The sequence below is a fragment of the Homarus americanus genome, unplaced genomic scaffold, assembly GCF_018991925.1.
Source record: "Homarus americanus isolate GMGI-L3 unplaced genomic scaffold, GMGI_Hamer_2.0 scaffold48830, whole genome shotgun sequence".
Classification (NCBI taxonomy): Eukaryota; Metazoa; Arthropoda; class Malacostraca; order Decapoda; family Nephropidae; genus Homarus; species Homarus americanus.
Genome location: NW_024725690.1, coordinates 67,662 through 91,812, shown reverse-complemented (window position 1 = coordinate 91,812; position 24,151 = coordinate 67,662). Strand labels below are relative to the sequence as shown.

At 40.0% G+C, this 24,151-nt stretch overlaps 1 protein-coding gene across 1 annotated transcript in view; it reads right to left on the bottom strand.

Moving 5' to 3' along the window:
* Nucleotides 1-24,151, bottom strand: part of LOC121865276 — a gene marked incomplete at its 5' end in the record, with an annotated part of 105,981 nt that overhangs the window by 17,824 nt on the left and 64,006 nt on the right. The window contains 7 exon segments of the mRNA XM_042364631.1: nucleotides 1,645-1,707; nucleotides 2,978-3,007; nucleotides 4,353-4,472; nucleotides 10,051-10,197; nucleotides 10,626-10,805; nucleotides 13,222-14,539; nucleotides 23,555-23,705. Coding sequence (XP_042220565.1) covers nucleotides 1,645-1,707; nucleotides 2,978-3,007; nucleotides 4,353-4,472; nucleotides 10,051-10,197; nucleotides 10,626-10,805; nucleotides 13,222-14,539; nucleotides 23,555-23,705 — 2,009 coding nt within the window.

Genomic DNA, 24,151 nt, shown 5'->3' with positions numbered 1-24,151 from the left:
AAAACTTAACAGTTTACTTTTACCACTTTGAGCCAGTGTCTCAGGCTCTTTTGCAGCCTCAGCTTGTGTTTGTGTCTGAGCTTTAGTTTGTACCTCAGTCTTACTCTCAACCTGGGATTCAGACTGAGATACAGTTTGATCTTTAACCTGGGTTTTTGCAAGAGATTGGGTCTGGCTCTCAGGCTGTACTGGAGGCCTTTGTTCAGGTTGTCTATCATGAGACAGAACCTGAGGCTGAACTTGTGGTGGTGTCTCCCTTACATCCTCACCCTGTGATGTGTTGTACACACGAATATGATGACAACATTTACAAAAAAAGTTAAGATTTGCATTAAAAAAAAGAAAAAGAATGTCCCATTAAGGACTACAACTAGTCATCATTATTATTCTCTACATTTTTCAATATATATTCTTTAGTAAACATCATTCTGTTTACTCCTGGGAAATCAATTCAATATGCATGCATGAAAAGCATGCAGATTTTCACCTTCTCTGTGGTCGCCGCCGAGGGCACACCTTTTGACATCTGCTTCATTTTTTCATCGAAACTCATCTTTTTGTTCTCTTTATCTGCAGAGGCTTCTGTGGGCCTCCCTCCCCCTGCAGGTGCCTAGAAACAATACCACAGTGCCATCAACACAGAAAGCCGCCACGACAATGCCATGGGTGGCAAAAAAGCTTCAGGCTAGTGCTCCCGTGACACTCCCCGGAACCTGGGCCTCGACAACCGGTGCTCACTAATGACTGACTACTGTGCTGTGGTGGGAACTAACAGTTACTGCATATAGTCTGGTGTTACTTGGAGGAGATGGTGCCTGTGGTTCCAGGGAATGCAAGAGGAAGTGCTGGGTGTGATGGGAGATAGATTTCTAAATGGCACATTATTTTCATTTCTATCACTGCCATACACACCTCTTTTGCTCTTTCTATCTCTCATTATTTATTATCTATCTGCTTTCCTCTTTTACTCACCTCTAAATCTGCCTTCATTCTCTCACTTCTCCTTCCAATAATTTCTCCTCTCATCCTCTCTATTTCTCTCTAGTATTACTACATCATCTCTCGCTATCTATCTTTCATTCTCTCTCAGTCTTTCTCACTTTTCCCTTCCCCATTTTTTCCTCCACCTATCACACAGCCTCTTACTTACATGAACTAACTCTAACATTATAAATTTCTCAGTCTATTTCACTCTCACTTAGTTACTTCCTCTACCATATCATCTCTTTTGCAGTTCATTAATTAATAAGGCTTTTAATCACCTACACCACAAGGGATTCCATTTAGAAGCCTGATTTATCAACCATGGAATTGGTAATGGTAATTTCTCAAGCAATCTCAGGCACAATTATGAGGCTCTGCACTAGAGTGTAACTGAGAAGAGAAGTATAAGAGAAGGAACACAGTTACTATGGGTAAACTAAGAGGCATGACTAAGCTCAGGGGATACGTGTGCTGTGACGGCCAAAGGAAAAAGAAAAAAAAAAAGAAAAAAAAATAGACTTGAGTGCAGCGGAACCTCAAGTAAGTGTATTAAGGGAGGGGGGAGTTGGTCTGTCTGATATTGAGCGACTTGTATGTTGAGATATTTTTAGTGCTGCCGATAGCAAGAGTTAACCATGCACTGGAGGAACTAAAAGTCACCTTAGTGGTATCACTCTCAGCCTTCGCGAGCTCCGTCCGAGTCTTCATGTCGAAATCAATGATCTGGGAAGCGGAGGAGGTAACGGAGGTGTCAATACAGTCACATGAGCCATTCCCAAAAAAAACAGGTTATAGATTTGTGATTAAGTGTTTAAGTTATTTATTGGAAAAACTATATTATTTCTTTTGGGTTTTTACGAGTTTGTGGGGATGCCGGAGAAAAATTAAACACAATGGAAGGAGAAACTGCTCATGGTGAAGTAGTAGGTAAAACGGGGCTGGGGGCTGAACTAATCAAGGGGTTCAGTGAGTAAAAAAATATATCATCTACTGGAGAGATAAAAGTCAGTATAACGGAAGTACGTCATTATACCGCCGAGGGAGGAACACTATCACAGCTAGGTCTAGTGTGCCTCTGTAAGACTAGATCTATTGTCTAATTTTAAAATAATAATTCGATTATTGTACTAAAAGTGTCTCTATGATCTACATTTAAAATACTGAATCAATTCAACAGTTAAAATTCGCGTTGACTGCTACATTTAAAATGATGAATTGATGGAACCCAAACAAATTAAATTTTTCTGCTACTTGCAAAAGGGAAAAAATCCAATGAGGTACATTCTGTAGCTGATGCTGTGTGAACTACATGGAAAAGCTCAACCTGATTCACTATGAAAACTTGCTTCATCCGAATCATTTAAAATACCAGTTAAATTATAGTGTAATAATACGCTTAATATTACTACATGTACAGTATACAAATTTCACCACAAGGCTATGAATGCGTTCGACTAAGACAAGACATTTAGACATTAACATGGGCAAGTTAACTCGTTGGAGACAAAGGGTTGTCAAGACATCACAATGCACCGATCAGTTTCCATTATCAACACTGAAGATGAGTAATGATCAACTCAAGCATCTATGACTTACAACTGGATTTAAAATGCAAAGCACAAATGTTATAAAATCAATTGAGCCTTATTGCAGTCAAGGATATACGCAAAATTTTAATATTAGTTAAAAAAAATGAAAAAGCTACACAAATTCACCTATTACATCACTGCTGTAGAGTGGACAGATGAAGACATTTCAAAAATTTCATTCACAAAACCAACATTATACTCTTCATTACCTCAGGGACAATTATCTTAATAAAGCTACACACATTATTTTCTACAGTCTGGTAAGTAGACACTGTAGTCAAGATTGTAAAATTTTCAAAGTTATTTTGATTTTTATGTGTTGTTAAAATTTACACGCGAATGGCAAGCGAAAATAACTAGAGTACGAAAAATCTAGCAGGATTAATGTAAGCAGAAATATTCACCTTAGATTCCTTTGGCTTCTCCTCTTTTGCCTACAAAAGAAGGAATAGAAAGAAGTATTGAATAACAAAGAAAAGAAAGAAGGTGGCAGAAATGGAATAGAGAGAGTTGATTTGGATGATAAATATGTTTGGTTTTTTCAGTAATTACAAAAATATATATGCATGATGTGTCAAATCTGAATTCTATATACATAGTATATATATATATCTGCAAGTTTATATCTATCAATATATATACAGTTCAGATGAGTGTGGACGGTGTCATTACATCAAAGGAAGAGAAAAACCCAAGACCGCATAGCATTTTCCAATGAACAATTTACATCCAACCTTACATCAAAACTTCTCCAGGTGCTGAACATATTACATAAGAAAACTTAGTGTGATTAAGCTTACACCACAAAAAAGAACCATGATGTGTCTTAAGCTCACACCACAGTAAACTATTATATAATCACAAGAAACTATCATTACAAAAGAGTAAACTGTGTCGTGGGCTGAGAACACAACACTCTTAACGTGTATGATATGTTCACACCACTGGACACGTATGAGAATAAGGCCAACACTGTATACTGAACAGTTCATGACAGTTGTACAAGATTACCACACATGTACAGATCAAGACATATTTACACCTCTACAACGACACTAATACTACACTAAAGCCTTGACTTACCTTATATATTCACTTACAGATCTGCTTCTTGTAAACAATATAAAACAAAAACATAAAACAGCAGCACCATTTCAAGATATACAACTGGTTTATACAATTATTTTGGGGTATTAATCTACATAAAAATGAACACAGGTATATTTTCTAGGTGTCCTTTAATAGTTCTTATGGTTTCTGCTATTTTTGTTTATTGTATAATCCTTAACTTGTAAAATCCTGAACTGCTCACCTTGTGTACAGGAAAACTCACAGGATGAAGCTCACTCTTTGTAACTATGACAAACACTTTCTGTCTTTTGTTGGGTAAAAAAAATGACTTTATAGATGTATTAACTGATCCTGTGTTATATGTTCTGTGGTTCTCAAATTATCAACCTTTAAAATCACTTCAATAAATATAAATAAATAAATAAATGCTCGACTTAGTAATTACAGTATACAGTACACGTATATCTTTCTACAAAGTTTATGTGAGAGTTGTATGCATGTTAGTTCTGTTATGTCTCTCAGGTCTTTGTTTATCTCTGCCTCTCCTCCTGATGGGGAAGTTGTGACTCTCTTTTTTTCCCTGTTTTATTAAATCTCCTCTTTGTCCTCCTCCTTCTCCTCCTACTGCTAAATCCTCGTCTACTAAGGGTGGTGAAGATAGTGTCCTGGTCTTCCACATAGTTATACTCAAGACACATATTGACTCACCTTGCTGAGGTCTCCTGGGTAAGGTTCTATCCTAGCATTGACATTTTCCCTGGACTCTGTTCCACTCTCGTACTCAGTAGAATATTGGCCGTCGCCCTCCGGGAAGATCTCTTCGGAACCCTATGACAATAAAAGTATTTGAGTCAGTACCTTTCTTCACCATCAGAAAATGATTATAGTTAGATTGGTACAATTATACATCAATGAGTATAGGTAGAATATATTTATATATTAATATTTTTTTTTTATAATTACCTGAAGTGTTTCATTTTACAATCAAAACAATTGGTGATATAAAATATAGATATAATTCTTAATATTATATCCGTTCATGAGTGTAACCAGTAAATACTACCATCAAGAATCACCTTGACAGAGCCTAACTTTGTCAGGGAGCCCAACTGCTTAATAGCAAGAAACACTTTCCACACACACAGTCTCTAGTCTCCAAAAATCCTTCTCAGTTATTCACATCTGTATCAGAATTTTCCACTCTTTTACTTTACTTTTATCCTCGTCACCAAAAGATCTGCTCGTTAGCCGCTTGGGCGATCGGTCACGTCTCTGTTACTTTTCCTTTTCTTTTATCATCTTCACCAAATGATCGACTCGTTAGCCGCTTCGGCGATCGGTCACGTCTCTGTTACGCACTGTTGGCAAGTACTGGGCATGCACCGGCTCCTGAATGTACCTGAACCTGCTCCAGTGTTGGTCAAGTCTTGTCTTGAAAGAGCTCACACTCGGTGCCGTCACAACACTTTCTGGTAGATTGTTTCAAGAGTTCACAACTCTCACTCTGAAAAAGTTTACCCTCACAGTTTTCTAGACTTGCGGCTTCTTCAACCTTGAGCTGTGACCCCTTGTGGGACGAGCGTCCGCCAGCTGCAAGTAAGGACACTCGACTGAGTAGTGCCCCCTGAGATGCTTATTCACCTCAATTAGGTCACCCCTTGCCCGTCTGTAGTATAAGCTAGGCAAGTTCAGGCGCTCCAATCTCTCAGGGTAGCTGAGGTGCCGAAGTGCAGGCACCCGTCTGGTGGCCCTCCTTTGAAAATTTTCAATCAACTGACAGTCCCTAGTATATCTCGGAAACCAGACGGGGTGACAGTACTCCAAATGGGGAAGCACTTCACTCTTGAAGATCGTTACGAGGGACGGACCATCTAGATAACTGAACGACCTTCTTATAAGACCTAATAATTTATTTGCCTGATTTACCTTCTTCTCGCAATGGCCCGAGAACTTCAGCTCATTGTCAACATACACACCTAGATCTTTCTCACATTCAATCTCAAATAGTGCAGTTTCTTCATCCCGTTGGGACATATGATACGCCTCCTTACCGTTGGTACGCCCCAGGTGCATCCTCTTACACTTCGTGACATTGAATCTCAGCAACCATTTCTCCGACCATTCTTGGAGCCCACAGAGGTCCTTCTGCAGCTCTTCACAGTCCGCTTGGTTCTTGATTTCCCGAAATAACTTGGCGTCATCGGCAAACATTTGTATGGAGGAGTGTAAAACGTCAAGCATGTCATTTATGAAACAAACAAACAACAGCTGGCCCAATACACTGCCCTGTGGTACCCCGCTTGTGACAGGTACGGATGATGATTTCGTGCCATTAATCACCACACACTGCTTGCGGTCATGTAGAAAGTCTTCTATCCACGCTAGGACATTTCACCGGATTCTGTACCCTTCCAGTTTGATTTTCAGCCTTTCATGGGGTACACTGTCGAAAGCCTTGGCAAAATCCAGGTAAATATTGTCGATATTACCACCCCGTTCCAGAATATGGATCCAAATATCCAATACCTTGAGCAGTTGTGTTAAGCAGGAGCGCCCCGGCATAAAACCGTGTTGGCAATCCTTTACAAGGTTGTTTCGTATTAGATGTTCCATTGCGGCAGCTCTGATAATACTCTCAAGTACTTTACATATTATGCCGGTCAGGCTCACCGGGCTATAGTTGTTCGTGGAGTGACTATCGCCCTTCTTGAAGATAGGACTCACATAAGCCACTTTCCATTCACTGCGGACCATTTGTTCATCCAGGCATTTACAAAACAGGATCTTCAGGGGCTCTGCAAGCTCGTTGCACAGCTCTCTTAGCACTCTAGGATGCACCATGTCAGGTCCGGGACTCTTGTGGACCTTTAGCCTGGACAGTTTATTTCTAATACCCTCTTCTGTGAACACAATGTGGGTCAGTGCTGTGTCGAACCGTCTGTCCTCAAACGCAGGAAAGTTAGTTGCATCCTCTCTTGTGAACACCGAGGAAAAGAAGCTGTTCAATGCCTCAGCTTTATCCTGGTCAGAATCTGCGTAACTAACATCTTTAAGCCTCAGGTCTGATACTCCTACTCGCGTTTTTAATTTCGACTTTGCTTAAAACTCTTACCACAAACTGGTTAAAACCCAGTCTTCAATTATCAACAAAAACGAAAACCCCAAATCTAAGTAAATGTATTCAATTTTTGCTAAGGCAAGGAGTGACTACATCATGAGAATGAATCTTTATCACTGTAGGGATCAAAGAACAACCTTGGTGAGAATATGAAGCAGCTAATCTGATTCTTCACATGTCAATGAATCAGACATAGATCTTATAAAGTCAGTTTGTATTTATAATGTGTTGTGCTATTATGATATCCAACCCCCTGACAACGGGAGACTCTTGACAGGGTGGAAGACCTTGCTAGCCATATGTTGTATCCCTCATCTTAATATTTTTTGGACATATTAATGAAAATTTTATCTACTACACATTTTAACCTTTAACAATAGTAATCAGAGAGAGATATGATCTGTTTATTCTTTTACATTTTCAAATATGACTTATCCATAGTTTAATAACAATAATAAATCTATGTAAAAAAGAATCTAGGGTATTTACATTACAACTAAATTAGAGAAACTATAAAAGGATAGTTATTATGTACAAGTGTATTAAGGTTTTAGAATAAGTAAAAACAGAAGAACTTACCATTATCATTCACAGGTCTCACCTTGATATGAGAATATATTAATACGAATACAAGAAGCAACTAGAGAGATATAAAGGCAATTAACATCATTGGACACAGCAAGTATAACTCGCCTGGATCTTACTGCATAAAACATACATGCTAGTGTTACAGTACAGGACATGACTGGAGTAACGGAGGGAGCTGCAGGCTGTTATAAACTCATTAGTCTCTACTTTGATGCAGAAGTATAATTAATAAACTGTATCATCATTATAAAGAGCTGAGGGTGAGTGAGGGGGTGAGTGTGTTTCTTCACCATTACAGAGAAGAGGTTGAGAGAGATGGTCTGCCTGAACAAATTTAATTTCTAGATTACTGGTTTAACTTGACACAGATTACCTATATATTTTCTAAGTGTAAATCCTCTTTGTTTTCTAATTTAATAATCCAGTCATTCAGACCTAGGCTAAGGGTATCATCATCTTGACTTTCATAAACAAATATTGACGAGGCTGGGTATTATTCTGCCATAAAAAGTAACCTGAACTTGAATAATGAAACGGGGGATAAAACATGAATTTCTACTTCATGTTTGAGGAGATCAAATGAGTAATGTATAAGAACCAAACTAAAACATTTACTTCAATCAGTTATATTATTATTATCATTACATCAGTTATTAATCTACAATATTAATACTGAAATTATCTAACATCTTAATTTAATGTTAATGAGGAAAGTTATTAAATAAAGTACTTAAGTCACCTGCAGATGTTGGTCTGTGGCAGCCAGAGAGGAATCTATTAATATTCCTAAATAAAAATCTAGATAAAAGATAAATGAACACCCAATAATAAAATTAATCATTCTGCATCAAAGAATGTGTAAGGCAGCATAATGACTTAATTGTCGAGATAAGCATCAATTATAAAAAGCAAAAAAAAAACACAATTAAACAAAAATAGGACACAAATGACCCTACCTGTGGGCAGTTGTACCTTCGACCTCACTTTACAACCTTAAAATAACACACCAACCTTTGATCTACTGGACATTTATGACCTTTCCCTCCAATGTATAAGCCTGATACTCTTGTCAGGAACATATAACCCTGTATAAAGATTCATTACATTTTTTGAACAACTTATTTGTTATAGAGAGAACACAGATATGTTCAAACTAATGTGTGAACAAATGGAGACCTGAACAAATGAAATCCAGTAAAGTCTTAACAAATGTTTTTGATAACGAAATGAAGCAACACCTTTTCTCAAACTCAAGTGGACATAAAATGAAGCAGAAAATGTTCTAGAACCTCTTTCCTTGGACTTAAAGATCCTAATACAATTAAAACAACAAGATTCAGTTTAAGTTCGCTACCACATGTTAACTACAGTATTGTATTCCAAACTCCTGACTACAAGTACTGTATCCTGTATCCTACACTATCCTGTATCCTACACTATCCTGTATCCTACACAACTGAATATGATCAGAATTTCCCCAAAATAAAGACGAAAAATACCTTTCTAATTCTTCATCTTATTAACCGATATAATCACAACTTAAACACACACACACACACACACACACACACACACACACACACACACACACACACACACACACACACACACACACACAGTCTAATAGAATTGCCAAGTCCCCTCCACTATGTAGCAGGAGATGAAATAAGGCGCACCACCACCAATACCTCAGCAACAAACAGCTTAGATCTATTGCCAAAGGATATTCCAAGATGAAGAGTGACAGTCATCAACACACACTAATACTATCACATACAAGACATCAAACTATAACTTACTGTGCCAAGAATGTTTCCAACAGACAGATATCTGTACTTGTATAAATCACTAAATTAATGAATATATTTGTTACTAAAAATAAAGTATCTGTAGATTATTCTTATTACTAAAAAATCTTGGTGTTTGAGCATTAAGTCATCGAAAGCAAGCAACTCATGCTGTGAGTGATGAGTAACATGCAAGTTTTATGCTTCGGTGTAAAGTCACATACCCAAGACATGTAGCCACAGTTATACACTATTTATGGTAAAAGGTTCCTGGTTGTATGATGAACCAATGTATGTATTGAAATCTGTACTGTAAAGGATCACGTAGTCTGCAGAAAAAAATCTATTTATAATAAGTGACCTTTTGATACTGTGTCCTGATATTAATTAAATTTATTCGTCTTTTTGGCTTTCTTGGAGTTGCTGTTCAAGTCAATAATGTTTGTGATAAAACTGGTGAGACTGTATACAGTATCCACAGTCAAATGAGTACAGACAAAAGGATCACATAATATTGTACTTTGTTCACTTTAGTGTTGTGTTATAGAGACTTTTAATACCTTCAGTGGCTTCATATATTAAGCTTAGGTTGTCATTCAATCACTTACTATAAGATTAACACTAATGTATTACAGCATGAACAGGCTCCACCCATCTGTTCAGTAAGACCATAAAGAAGCCTTTTCTAACCTCTAAATACAGTCCTCTCACTTTATATTGGTCTCACGTCTAATATTTAACACATGGATATAATTCTACAACAAATTAAAACCTACCTGTCGACGGGATATGGGATACATTCTGACTAAACGCTTCCAAACAGAGAACATTTATAGAAATTAATTGAGATACAACACAAGATGGAACAAGAAGCAGAAAACACTGCCAGTGGTCGTTTTGAACCGCCTCTTACCTGTGACGGGTAACGAGGGAGGCCTCTCTCAGTATCCACAATGCTAGAGACCTCGTCATTCTCGAAGGAGTCTCGGTAGTAGTCATCGTACTCATAGCATCGAGAACGGCGGTCATCGTCGTAGTAATCTTCTTCGTAGTATGGGTCCTTATGGGTTACAGAGGCTTAACTTAGCGGACGTCTACATCTAAGTTGGTATTTATGATCCTCAACTCTCTTCCCTCTTTACGGGTCTAATCAATGCAACTCTGCTACAAAAACTACGCCCTGGGTACCGGCAGGTGATTAAAGGTGACAGGACGGTTTATTGGTTTTTAATTATTCAAGGTTCGCACTATGACTACATGAAAGGCACGATGCAAGCTAGACTACCATAATGTTGAGGACAAATGGCACTTTGTCCTCTTGTTGAGTCTAATTAAGAATAATGCATTATAATTAGTTAAGAAACACATGCCTAAGCTAGGTACATTATCAGCCTACAAAAAATATAATACAGAATTTGTGAGCCATGTGCATCTGTAATCATCACCTGTTATAAATTCTATTGATAAATGTGTCAGCTGTACACTCACGTGGGAGTCGTAATGTCTTCTGGGCCTTTGTTCGTCGTAATAGTCATCGTAGTAGTCGTCTTGACCCTGCTCCTCCTCATCATAAATGGACCCTTCAGGTGCTGTTTCAAAGCTGTCTTGGCGGTGTTGTGTCTTATCTGTGTGTGCCGTCTCATAGGTCTCTTGCTGCCATGGGGAAGTCTGAAGGAAAGAGTAAACTCAGCCAAGGTCTAAGGAGATTCAAGATGTTAAAAGACAATTACTGTTTGACTGCATAGGACTGTGTTGGACATAACACTCACTGGACCTTTCATAGTGACCGTGACCTTTGACCTATTTTCCTGTAGGTCAATAGATTTCTTTCTTGAGTGATGGCACACCTATTATCATGTTTGGTGGAGAGCCATCCATTACGATAGAAGAAAGTTCATGGAAACCAAAGTAAGAGGGACAGACAAATGGCTGGATGGACAGATGGACACACCAGGCAAATAGTGTATGTCACTATAACTGTTAAGTGAAATGACATAAACAAAATCATAATAATAATCCTTATACTGTAAGAGATTAGTTAAAGGACTTTTACCAGACTACTGTACATCTATGAACCAGGACACTTCAGGAGGTTAGCCAGACCCCAACTAGAGTCTACAAAAGCTCAAGTGAGCCTTCTGCAGGGTCTAGGGCATTTCAGAAGATTAAAGTTAAATTCAGTCAGAAAAGTTCAGAAAGCATTAGTGATGCTCAGTGAAGTAATCTGAGAAGATCAAAAGCCTTAAATAGAGGGAACTCCTCAGGATAGGTTAAGTTCACTTCAAGGTCAGGTTCATTTCAAAACTCATAAGATAGTTTGAAATAAACTTAACTACACCTGAGGGCATCCAAACACTTATGACTACGTATATACAGTACATTGATAGTTCATTAAGGGTTCAAACTTGGTCAATGGAGGTTGGGGGGGGGGGGGGGGGCTTTCAGAAGTCCATGGAAACTATCTATTGACCAACTAGATTATCAGTGAAAGAGGACAACTAACCAACCACAAAATCTGTGTTAAAATTAGAAATGGTGATTATTGAATTCATTCTCTGGTAGAGGCATGTAAAGTAAACATTATTGTATATTCCACAGAATAAAAACACTTAACAAAATAACCCAGCCTAACATACAGTAACCAGGTGTATGTAACCCTTGGTGATATATAAGGCAAGTCTCACAGTGCAGGGTGTTGACTGATGCCCTCTACCTCAGACAGTTTTGGTCTCCTGAATCATTTTCACACTGAATGTTCTGGAGTTGTGTTATATGGTGAGAGATGAAGGTGTCATTCTAACAAATCTAATGACTTTACTCAGCATGGGGAATGTGAGAGCCCAAATCAATTAGTGACTTGTGAACTCTGACTGAGGAGGTTCAAAGAATGATGTACAGTATAGTCATCCACAAAAGTCCTGTCGCCACTCCTATGTTCCACGAACCCCAAGATTCAGACTCGTAAACCTGAAGCGGTTGACACTCGTGTATTATTCTGTCCATGGCTACTTTGGATTCATGAATCTGAACATCGGGGTTCATGGTTCAGCAAGAGAGGTCATCAGGACTTTTGTTCACAACTGTACAGTATATATGACAATGCTGTGTCATAAACACGCCAACAACTGTGCTGGCTCTCCAGGCAATTATTGTACTTAGTTTGTATTAATAGTTTGTTAAACTTACATTGGTAAAATTCACTCAAAATGCCAACACCACCACTGTTGCAAGAGTTTAATATCACACAGCATAGTAATGAACACTCCACAAAGTCATGTCTTCATCTCTTCCAGCCCCCAATAGGTCTTCACAAGTTCAGCTCACTCAGTGTGTTCCACATTTATTACACACTTAATCAGACATCATGTGTACACTTATTTAATATAAAATAACAGCCACTCAACATAAAATTATGTAAACAAAGTAGATCTAATTACACTGTTCTTTGTCTACTTACATAATGCCCCACTGGACTCCTACCCACTCATACTAACCAACAATAAATTAGTCTTGATCACTAAATTAACTGATTAATATAATAATCATGATATGGTATAAGATATTCCCACAGTAAGTTAACTCGAGGACCATAGCTCTACACTGATGTCAGGCCCAGGTGACAGATGCCCTGGGTTGACTCATGGTGCACAGTGTTAGGTAAGTCTAGCTAGCTGGCAGATAGGAAATGTACAAAATGATGAAAATACAAATTACAGGTGGATGACAAACAATAATGTATCCATTAATGTATGTAAATTCTGTAAAAAAAAATAACCTCTTTTAATCTAGACTAACAGGTCAAAACAAGGGTTCTGGATATGAAGAAACATTTAGCTTATAAATCTGACAGTACAGTATAATCCTCAGCTTTGTTTTATAATTTACTATGGCTACCGAACTTAAAACAACACTGTTAAGACTCTATGCTGTATTCAAGACTGATATAAACTCTGGGAATTTAAAAAAAGATATAAATTGTTACAGTATTTTCTTTCTGCTGAAGCACATACTTATACTATATAAAGGTCTAGCTGCGTATTGCTAAATATAAACAATAAGTGAAGGGCAGGATAAGTTATCTCACCTGTTCAAGAGAATCTGTTTGGTAGGTAAGATCAGAGGTTTCAGGTAGTGTGGCTAGAGAGCGTCTCTCTGCCTCGTCTCCGGGCATCTTATCACTTCTGACGCTCTCCTGTTTGGTTAAGGTCACCCTTGATCCTGATATTGGGGGCTTCACAGTCTGAGGTGTGGCAGCTTTCTGGGCTGCTGCAGCTGCTGGATGGGGTCCCACAACACCTGCACTCTTTGCTGCTGCAGTTGCTTTAGCTGTAGCTGCTTTAGTTGTCTGATGAGCTGCAACATTAGCTTGTTGGGCAGCTGCAGCAGCTGTTGCAGAGACTTCTTTAACAGCCGTGTTGAGAGTATCACTCACCTTGGACGTTATGCCAGACATGGCATTAAAAAGGCCACCTTTCTTATTCATACTGAAAAGTCCAAACCCACCACTGGCAGGCTTAGATTGTTGTTGTTTTTTTTGCTGAGCTGCCCGCTGCTGAGCTGCCCGCTGCTGAGCTGTTTGTTGTGCTGAGAGTGGAACGGTTGACTGCATGAACGGGCGGCTGGACTGTGTGGTGGTGACGGTGGTGGTGGTGGCAGTGATGGTGGCAGCAATGGTGGTGGTGGTCAGGGTGGATGGAAGGGAGATAGGAAGTTGAGGAAGTAACTTGTTAAACAGGCCGCCGTCAGACTTATGCTGCGTGGTTTGTGTGGGCGCTACGTGGTTACCCAAAGGCTTTGTGGTGGTGGAGGAGGATGTGGTTGTGGTGAGCACCGAACTGAGGGCTTTGGTAGTGGTGATGGCTGAGGTGGTGGTGGTGTATGCTGAGGCGAGGCTGGAGGGAGCAGTGATCATCTTGGAAGCATCTGTCACTTTACTACCGTCACCCTGCACTTCCGCCGAGGAGTCCAAATGCTCATTGCTCCGGTAGGCATAATTGTAATTTTCATTATAATTGTGAAAGACACCAGCCTCATCATAATACCCATAGTACCCATCATAATTCTGATAGTAGGTCCCTCCATCTTCCCCATAGTAACCGTACTGGCTATAATCGTAAATTTCTCCCGACTTACCATACCCGTAATACTGGTCATATTGTTCATATTGCCCATACTGATCATAGCCATACGTATCATACTGCTCCCCGGCATAACCATCATCATTCTTGTCATTCTGGTAACCCTCATCTTTGCTACACTCTTTCCCATATTCACCATAGTAACCTTCTGTCCTGTCTTTGTCATACCACGTCGCTTCCTGATCGTTCTGGTACCCGAGGTCCGCCTGTTCGTCCTTGGGCGTCTTTTCCTCATACCCGTATTCACCCTCGGCCGTTGGTGCGCTGTAGGAATGGGATGCCATGTTAATACCCCTAGAAAATAAATCTATCATCTTACCTCTAGTTTGGTGTATAAAACTGACTCTATAATGTGGTTAAAAGACATTATCTGATAGAGGTTGTCAATGTACAGCTGTAAGCCGAGAGAGAGAATACAATTATTACCGTAATACAATTTTACTATACAAATTATAGATGCCAAAACAATGATAACAATAAGACAGTCTGTGAGTTTACTGACATAAAACTATTAATCATATTCAACCTCACATAATACCCACAATTGTTTTAAACATAAGCTATCAGTCTTAGCATGACATCTGACCATCAATAAAGTTAACTAAAACACAGGTTGATTAATCTTAAGGTGAAATAAACTATGGGTGCTAATCTTCATGTGATCGTACTAAGGAATATTTTACACCTGTGTCATATATGAATTAAATCTATGTAGTAATTAGCACACTCACTCCGTAAACAGAAACGTTATACCATGAAGAGAAGAAAAATAATTCACTACAAATTCAGTTTTTAATCAGATCAAAATTATGTTTGACCTGAATTAGATAGCTAGAACACCTCTATGTCTGAGTTAAAATATGAAGAAGAAGCAATGTATCAACAAGTAACATTAACTCAGATATCTCGCTAAAGCCTGGCATTTATTTACCAGGTCTAATATATGAGTGAAATCTTGTCTAAGTAAACATATCAGCCATCTACATTAGCCATCAATTAAAATAGCAAAATAAATCTTGCATCTAATCATGATAGCTTGTAAGACATATGGCTACACTGGTTATTATGGCTAAGCAAGACACTAAACTAAGCTGGGGTTTCAAAAGCTGGACGTGTCAATGTACCAGATATGGCTATCCTAGACATCAGAATAACACTGTAAATCTGACTAAACTCACAACCAAACTAAGGCCAAAGAGTAAATCTAATATGTGACTAAACACCTGACACAAGCATACATCAGTTACACGCCAGACACAGCCAAACATGTGACTTGACAAGACATGTGACTAATGGCAACACACTCTCCTGGATATCTGATCAAGACTGACATCTGATTAATTATGACATGCGACTAAGAGGCAACTACAATATTGACTAAAGCTCAATTATTACTACTAATTACTCTATTGCCAGATGTCAGACTTAGACTGATATGTTGATATGGAAACCTCATGACTACACACACACACACACATACACACACACACACACACCTAACCTACATAACCATTACACATTACATTACATATAATATCCTCTCTCACATATAAAATATTCATCAATTTTATTTTAGACCTGTGGAAATAAATACTGTATATAAAAAATACCAATAATTATTTCTTATCTAATATACTTTTTTTTTTACTCTCTACATCAACTCATTACTTCTTAAATTACATGTTTAAGTAAAGCTGAAGCAAGGTGGGATATACAGTACAGACCATAGTCTCAACACATTCACTCTAGACAATGGCGACAAGGACATAAAAGAACTATTATTTTATTATGATGATTTAACAATGGACTATTAAGTTTTCCAAGATGATTTACATTCTCTCTCACACTGTATAATAATAGTCAACATAATATATATACAGTATATATACATGAGCACAATAGAATCTCATTTGATAAAGAGTAAATTAAATATATTTTGGGGAACTGAATCTTCAAGTCAGGTTCACACTTTTCAAACAAGAGTCATGTTTGACCTATAAAGATGGCCTTCAGAATATTAATGGTACATAATGAGGCTAGAAGCTTTGTTCAATGGCTGTAGTTTGTCTGTGTTACTTTATCAGGATCTTATCAGGTCAGTGTAACATATCTGCTGATGCTGTGCAGGTTTTAGAGTTGTACATGCAGAGATAGTAACAAAAAAATTGCATGGAAAATCACACATACAGTATATGCTTATATTTACATATCATGAAATATTTAGAGGTTTATCAGTGAGATGTGTGTAAGGGTGTACAGTATAATCAACTGAACCTTTACCTGCCATCAACACAGTCATTTTCTTTTCTATGTTTATCATGTCAGATAATAGATGAACGAGGCCTCAATATCTTCACTACTGTACCTGTGGTATTAACTAACCACATGTAAGGTGCAGCAGCCATACCAAAATATGACTCACTTGGTTTCTAAGACAATTTAATTTTACTTTAGGGGTGAGAAGTGTGCTCCAGTGTGATGGTCACTCGCACTGACCATCTTGTCTCTGTTGTCTTGCTAAACAATATTTTACTTCCTGTAGCACTAAAGCAGAGGAGGAGAAGTGTTTATCAAGTGGAAGAGTTTGTATATCCTAATAAAATATATATCACTTATGATTATTTAATAATAATCCATTAGTATCAAGCTACAGGTTAGAGGTTAAAATTTAAAGCTATAAGCAGCAATTTAATAAGTGAATTAAGACGCTATGGAGTTTATACAGGCAGCCTGTCCCGTGTCTACGCTACTGGGAGTAATGCTACAACTACACAAGGCGCCTGCTGGTGCTCTTGGGTAACGGTGCCTGGGGACAGCCACAGTGCTGGTCACAAGGCTACATGTGCGAAGCTAGAGGGAAAACGCGGCACCAACACGGGACAGAGAGTGGGGGCGAGGCACCAACCAGGGAGATGGAGGTGAGTGTCAGGGAGGAGAAAGGTGGAGCAAATCATTTACAAAAGATGTGGGAGAAGAGTAGTGCATATGGCACCCACATGGGACATAGAGAGGGTTCCACACAAGCCTTTGTGGAAAGGAAGAGGGTGATCAGCACCTAATAACAACAGGGAAGAAGAGGGGTGTAGTACCCTAAGAGATGAACATAGGTGGCCATGGGTTAGTGAGCACTGTCCCCACGTGGGCACACAAAAACAGCTCACAAAAAGGTACGGTCAAGGGAAATGGGACCATAATGCCCAGAATAGGTTTACATGGAACCAAAAGAGGGACAAAATGACTTCCAAAGGTTAAGGTAGAAATATAACAACCAAAATAAACAAAGGACCTCATCTGATTGAAGGACTCAGAAAATGGGACAAAAATACAACTTTGGTAAAAATAGCTGAAGCTTATCACAGGGAAGTACATCAAGACGCGGTATAATATCTAGATCAACAAGGGAGGCTGGGACAAAAACCATCAATGGAATATTCTAGGGGATTTTTCTATCTGGATCTGTGGATATGAAGGACACAACCCAAGGGAACAGTAGGACCAAGACACCAAGTAGTGGAAAAACTCTTATTATACAAATGAGATATTAAAAGAAATTACCATACGTTGGGGCCCAGACGTAAACTCATAGAAACTTACATATAATTTCACTCAAGATTTTGTTCAATTCTTTGCCTAATAATCAACCCAGTGAGAGTCAATGGATCAACTACGTCGTGCCAAACTGCTGAAAGTGACTTTGTTTGTTTAATTACTTAGGCTAGAGTCATGACGAAGATCCCCAAATAAGACTGAACCAAAATACACTTGAGTCTATGATACAGTTGTCGAATATCAGTCAAATTCGACGCATAAGACATCCTCCTAAACGTGTGGTCATAGATAAAAAAACAAAACAATTCTAACCTAATATCCCCAGGCAATAATCTCAGTAGCAGCAAATACTTCAAAAAAAATCACGTGTTGTTATTCTATTCACAACTAAAGTAAATGAATCAAAGGGGAAGTTCTAGGCAGCAACATCCACATATTCAATTAGATATAGGAGTAACACTGTAAGATGTGGATATAGATAGAAAAATATATACTGTATCCACCTATATATACAATCAACCACTACTCAAACATGTCCATAGGTAAAAATAACCTTGAAAAAGATACGAAAATTATCTCAATAACAACCAAACAATTATCATGTAAATTATTGAGGGAAATAAAACCTACACGTGAATCTACGGAACACTAACAAGTCCTCATTAACGATCTAGAGATGAATTACCTGGACATGACACTTTCTATCACCTGTAATTAATCACAGAATAATGGGATATATAAAACTGTCAAGAAACATAACAGATCAAACCACAATGACACTAAAGCGTCGCCCATTCATATACCCGAGTTACACCAAGTGGCAAGATACTGCACTAAAATTCTCGAGATGGTTATATCTATGTGTGATTATGGTACTTAACTTCTGATTGTAAGTCACTCATAATTACAGACGGACAAACACATCATTAAGTATATATCCCTCTACTTAGGCTGGGAGAACAAAAAAAATAATTATGAGGGAAGTGAAATTAACTCCAGGTGGAAACTGTCTAAGATAACCTGAGAAATTTAATTGTAAGTAGACTTCTCTATTTCACTATTAATCTCTCCTTCTTTATATTATCTCTCATTCTTTCTTTTATCTCTCTATCTTTTCAATCCTCTTCTTAAATATTTTCAAGTTAGTTTTTCCATTTTCTCTCTCTCTCTCTCTCTCTCTCTCTCTCTCTCTCTCTCTCTCTCTCTCTCTCTCTCTCTCTCTCTCTCTCTCTCTCTCTCTCTCTCTCTCTCTCTCTCTCTCTCTCTCAACTTAACAGATCCAACACCTCACTGGCCTGTAGCTGTTTACCACATGGTTGACAAATACTGTATACAACGCACCAAAGTTTACTGATGATGATAACAAGAATTTACATACTGTTACTGAAGCTTTCAAATGTTGATATCAAGGCTTTTAAATATTGATATCAAGGTTAAAAATGTTGTTATCAAAGTATATAAATAAGAAAGGTTGTTCAGTATGCGAGTAAATGTATGGGTCAAGGATATACATTACAGCCACACACTGATACCACCACCATACACTGACACCTCCACCATACACTGACACCACCACCATACACCACCACCATACACTGACACCCACCATACACTGACACCACCACCATACACTGACACCACCACCATACACTGACACCACCACCATACACTGACACCACCACCATACACTGACACCACCACCATACACTGACACCACCACCATGCACTGACACACCACCACCATACAGCACCACCACCATACACTGACACCACCATGCACGACACTGACACCACCACTGGCCTGTACACCATACACTGACACCACCACCATACACTGACACCACCATACACTGACACCACACCACCCACCACCATACACACAGCACCACCACCATACACTGACACCATGCCTGACACCATACACTGACACCACCATACACTGACACCACCACCATACACTACACTGACACCACCATACACTGACACCACCACCATACACTGACACCACCACCATACACACTGACCACCACCATACACTGACACACCACCACCATACACTGACACCACCACCATACACTGACACCACCACCATACACACTGACCACCACCTACCATGCACACAGCACCACCATGCACTGGCCCCACCACCATACCACCACCATACATGCTGACACCACCACCACATACTGGACACCACCATACACTGACACCTCCACCATACCAGCACCACCATACACCTGACACACCACCATACACTGACACCACCATGCATACACAACACCTCCACCATACACTGACACCACCACCATACACTACACCTGACACTGACACCACCATACACTGACACCACCACCATGACACCACCACCATACACTGACACCACCATACACTGACACCACCACCCACACTGACACCACCACCATACACTGACACCACCACCATACACACAGCACACCACACTGACCCACCACCATTGACACCACCACCATGCACTGACACCACCACCATACACTGACACCACCATACACTGACACCACCACCATACACTGACACCACCACCATACACTTCCAGCACCCACCACCACCACCACCACACACTGACACCACCATACACTGCACACAGCACATACACTGACACCATACACTGACCCACCACCATACACACTGACACCACCACCCCACCACCATACACTGACCCACCACCATACACTGCACCTACCATACATGACACCATACACTGACACCACCACAACACCACCACCATACACTGACACCACCACCATACTGGACACCACCACCATACACTGACACCACCACCATACATGCACTGACCCACCCACCACACCACTGGCACACCACACATACACCACCACCCCACCACCGCTTTGACACCTGCACCATACTCATTTCCCACTACACACCAGTTCACCACCACCACACTGACACCACCATACACTGACACCACCACCATACACTGGGATTAGGTTAGACCCCACCACCATACAGCCCACACACACCATACACTGACACCACCACCATGACCCACCACCATACACAACACCACCACCATACACTGACCCACCACCATACACTGACACCACCACATACACTGACCCACCACCATACACTGGGATTAGGGGTGATGACACCACCATACACTGAACCACCACCAGCATACACTGACACCACCATACACTGACCCACCACCATACACCCCAACACCACCAATACACTGACCCACCAGTACACAGGCAGTAGGGTACCATAGACCCTCATTTTTCCAGGGTCGGGTAATATTGTAGGATTCAGTAGGTTAAGGTGGAGTTAGGGGTAGGGAGTAAAGAGGGGTTAGGGGTGGGTAAGGTTAGGTAGGGAGTGAGGCTGGGGGAGGTCCGGGTAAAGTAAGGTAGGTTAGGGGTAGGGTAAGTGAGTTAGGGGGGAGTGGGGATTAAGGTGGGTATTAGGGATGGGGTAGGGAGTAGGGGTAAGGTGGTTATAGGGTCAGGTAGATGGGATTAGGGAAGTAGGATTAGGAGGTAGGGTAAGTGGGGTGGAAGGGTTAGAGATGGGGTGGGAGTTAGGGGCAGGGAGGGAATAGGGGAGGGTAAGGTAGGTTAGGGCAGATCAGGAATGAAGTCAGGTAGGTCATTTTAAGTTGAGGTGTGGTTGGGGTAGGGTTAAGTTATGATTAGTGAAGGTAATGGTTGGTTAAGTTAAGTTTGGGGTAGAGTGGAGTAGGTTACATTAAGTTAATTAGGTTAATTTATGTTATGGGTGGAGAAGAGTAGGTTAAGTTAGATTAGGTTAACTTAGGTTTAAGGGTAAATTGCATTAGGTTCAGTTAAGTTTGGGTTAACTTGCATTAGGTTAAGGTGGGTTAATCTAAGTTAAGCCAGGGTGGAGAAGAGTAGGTTAAATTAGGTTAGGTCGGAGTGGAGATGGTTAGGTTAGGTTATGTTAGGTTAAGGGTGGGACAGATTAGGTTTCGGGTCCCAGTCCGAGAATTAGTCCATTCCCAAGAACACAATGTAAAATTTATCTGAACAAAACAGAAGCTTTAAGTAATGAGAATTCTTCAAGGTATAAATAGACATAACGAGTAATCATTTTCAAACATTAAAATGGTTACTTGCAATAGTTATCAGTGCGCAAACTATCTTAGAAAAAGCTTTCTAGGAGACGAGAGAGAGTGAGTGCAGCTCTGATATAGTGGGACGACCAAGGTAAGCTCACTGGAGTCAGAATGTGGTGCCTATGAACTAAAGGGTGGTGGTGGTGGGAGGGTAATAAAAGCTCTCTATTATTATGATGCTTCAAAGTATTTCACAATCAAGGAAATTATATCAAGAGGCCATAAAACAGCTTCACTTGATATTTGTTGAGAGTGACCAGGACCTACTGGGGCCTCGTAACATGAGAGGGTGATGATGGAGTCTCTCTACTGCTCCAACATGACACTTAACTCACTAAAGGTGTTTCTGTACCCAAGGGAAATAAACAACGGAGGATCACAGGCATAAGACACTTAAATTCCACAACAGTGTAAATGAGAAGAAGAAATTCAAAGTCATCTTCTCTTATAAGTAAATATATCAACATTAATGAAAGTCATGTTAAAGATTATATTTCCATCTTAAGTTATCTCCCTTGCTCACATTTCAACATCCACATTGTTGCTGTTTATGTCACTAGAGGTTAATACGTGTGACAGTCAGTAACAGCAAAACTATTAAGATGTGTTTAATAAAATCTTATATATGATGGTTGGCATTAGGATGTAGTTAAGGCAGGAACGAGAGATATCAGTGTCTTGATTATTAACACAACACCATCAAGAAATACTCTGGAGTTGTATGTTGATCTAATCTATGGGAGAAGTGTCATGGGTAGTTTCTCTTGATATATTCTACGTAAAGTATTAAGTCACTGGGATACTTCATAAGAAACTGAGTCCTACATGAGGAGTGATATCCAACTTACGCTTCCAACGAACAGGTAGGTCTGTCACCTGACGTTAATCTACTTTTCATTATTCCATGTTTTTCTTTGTATATATATATTTACTTTGCCTCACCCACAATATTATTTACTCCAAGAGAAACACAACTAAGAGGACTAATGAGAGTTGGCCTGAGGTTGAGGAGCGACTGACGTATGAGTGGGCTGGTCTGTCCCTGGTGCAGCTCCTCTCGTGATGTGGTCCCTTATGACACAGCAGCAGCAGCAGCAGCAGAAGAGAAACAGCAGGTGAGACCAGCAGAGAGCCAGAGGAGTCAGTCAGCAGGAGGAGACTGAGCAGAGAAGTACACATGAAGACGACGGTCCACGGACACATGGCCATGATGGGGCCGAAGGAGAGACATATGGGCTGCAGGGGGCGGGCGGGCGGGCAGGCGCAGGGCTGTGGGCGGACCAACAGATGGGCAGCATGCGGCTTTGTGGGCGGGAGGTGTTGGCCTCGAGTGGTCAAGTGATGGGGACTGGGTGGCCAGGGAGGTAATATGTGTTTAACCTCAAAAATATACAACAGCAAGAAAAAAATAAAATAAAAATCCATAAATCGAGTTTCAGGATAAAACCCACCAAAAAAATCCTGATCAAACCTTTAGAACAAAATAATCTTCGAGAAAATTAAAAAAAAAAAATGAACGAAAAAAAATCCACGACCTTCCTGACCAGCCAGTGCCTTCATCATGACGGGAAGTAGTTACTGCAGGCCATTCAACGTACCTGGTTTCTTCCTGGCTGGAGGAGTATTGGTGATAGTAGCTATGGTAGTTAGAGTACCTGTTTTCTCGACTGGTCCCGTCCCCTCTCGTGCCTCCTCCCTGATCATCGTACAGAGTTGTTTGTCTCTCAAGGCTTGGCCGACGCGTGGTCCCTGCAATAAGGTGACACAATGATAGTTCACTTCTGCTGAGATGAAGGACATACCTATCACAGTACAATAGTCATGTTATGTGTGTCTTCTGTTGCTGTCATGTCTAAATGTGTCATGTCAAGTGTGTCTACTGTTATTGTCATGTTAAGTGTGTCTTCTGTTGCTGTCATGTTAAGTGTGTCTTCTGTTGCTGTCATGTCTAAGTGTGTCATGTCAAGTGTGTCATGTTAAGTGTGTCATGTCAAGTGTGTCTTCTGTTGCTGTCATGTTAAGTGTGTCTTCTGTTGCTGTCATGTTAAGTGTGTCATGTCAAGTGTATCTACTGTTACTGTCATGTCAAGTGTGTCTTCTGTTACTGTCATGTCTAAGTGTGTCATGTCAAGTGTGTCTACTGTTACTGTCATGTCTAACTATGTCTACTGCTGTAACTATGTCTGGTAACACCA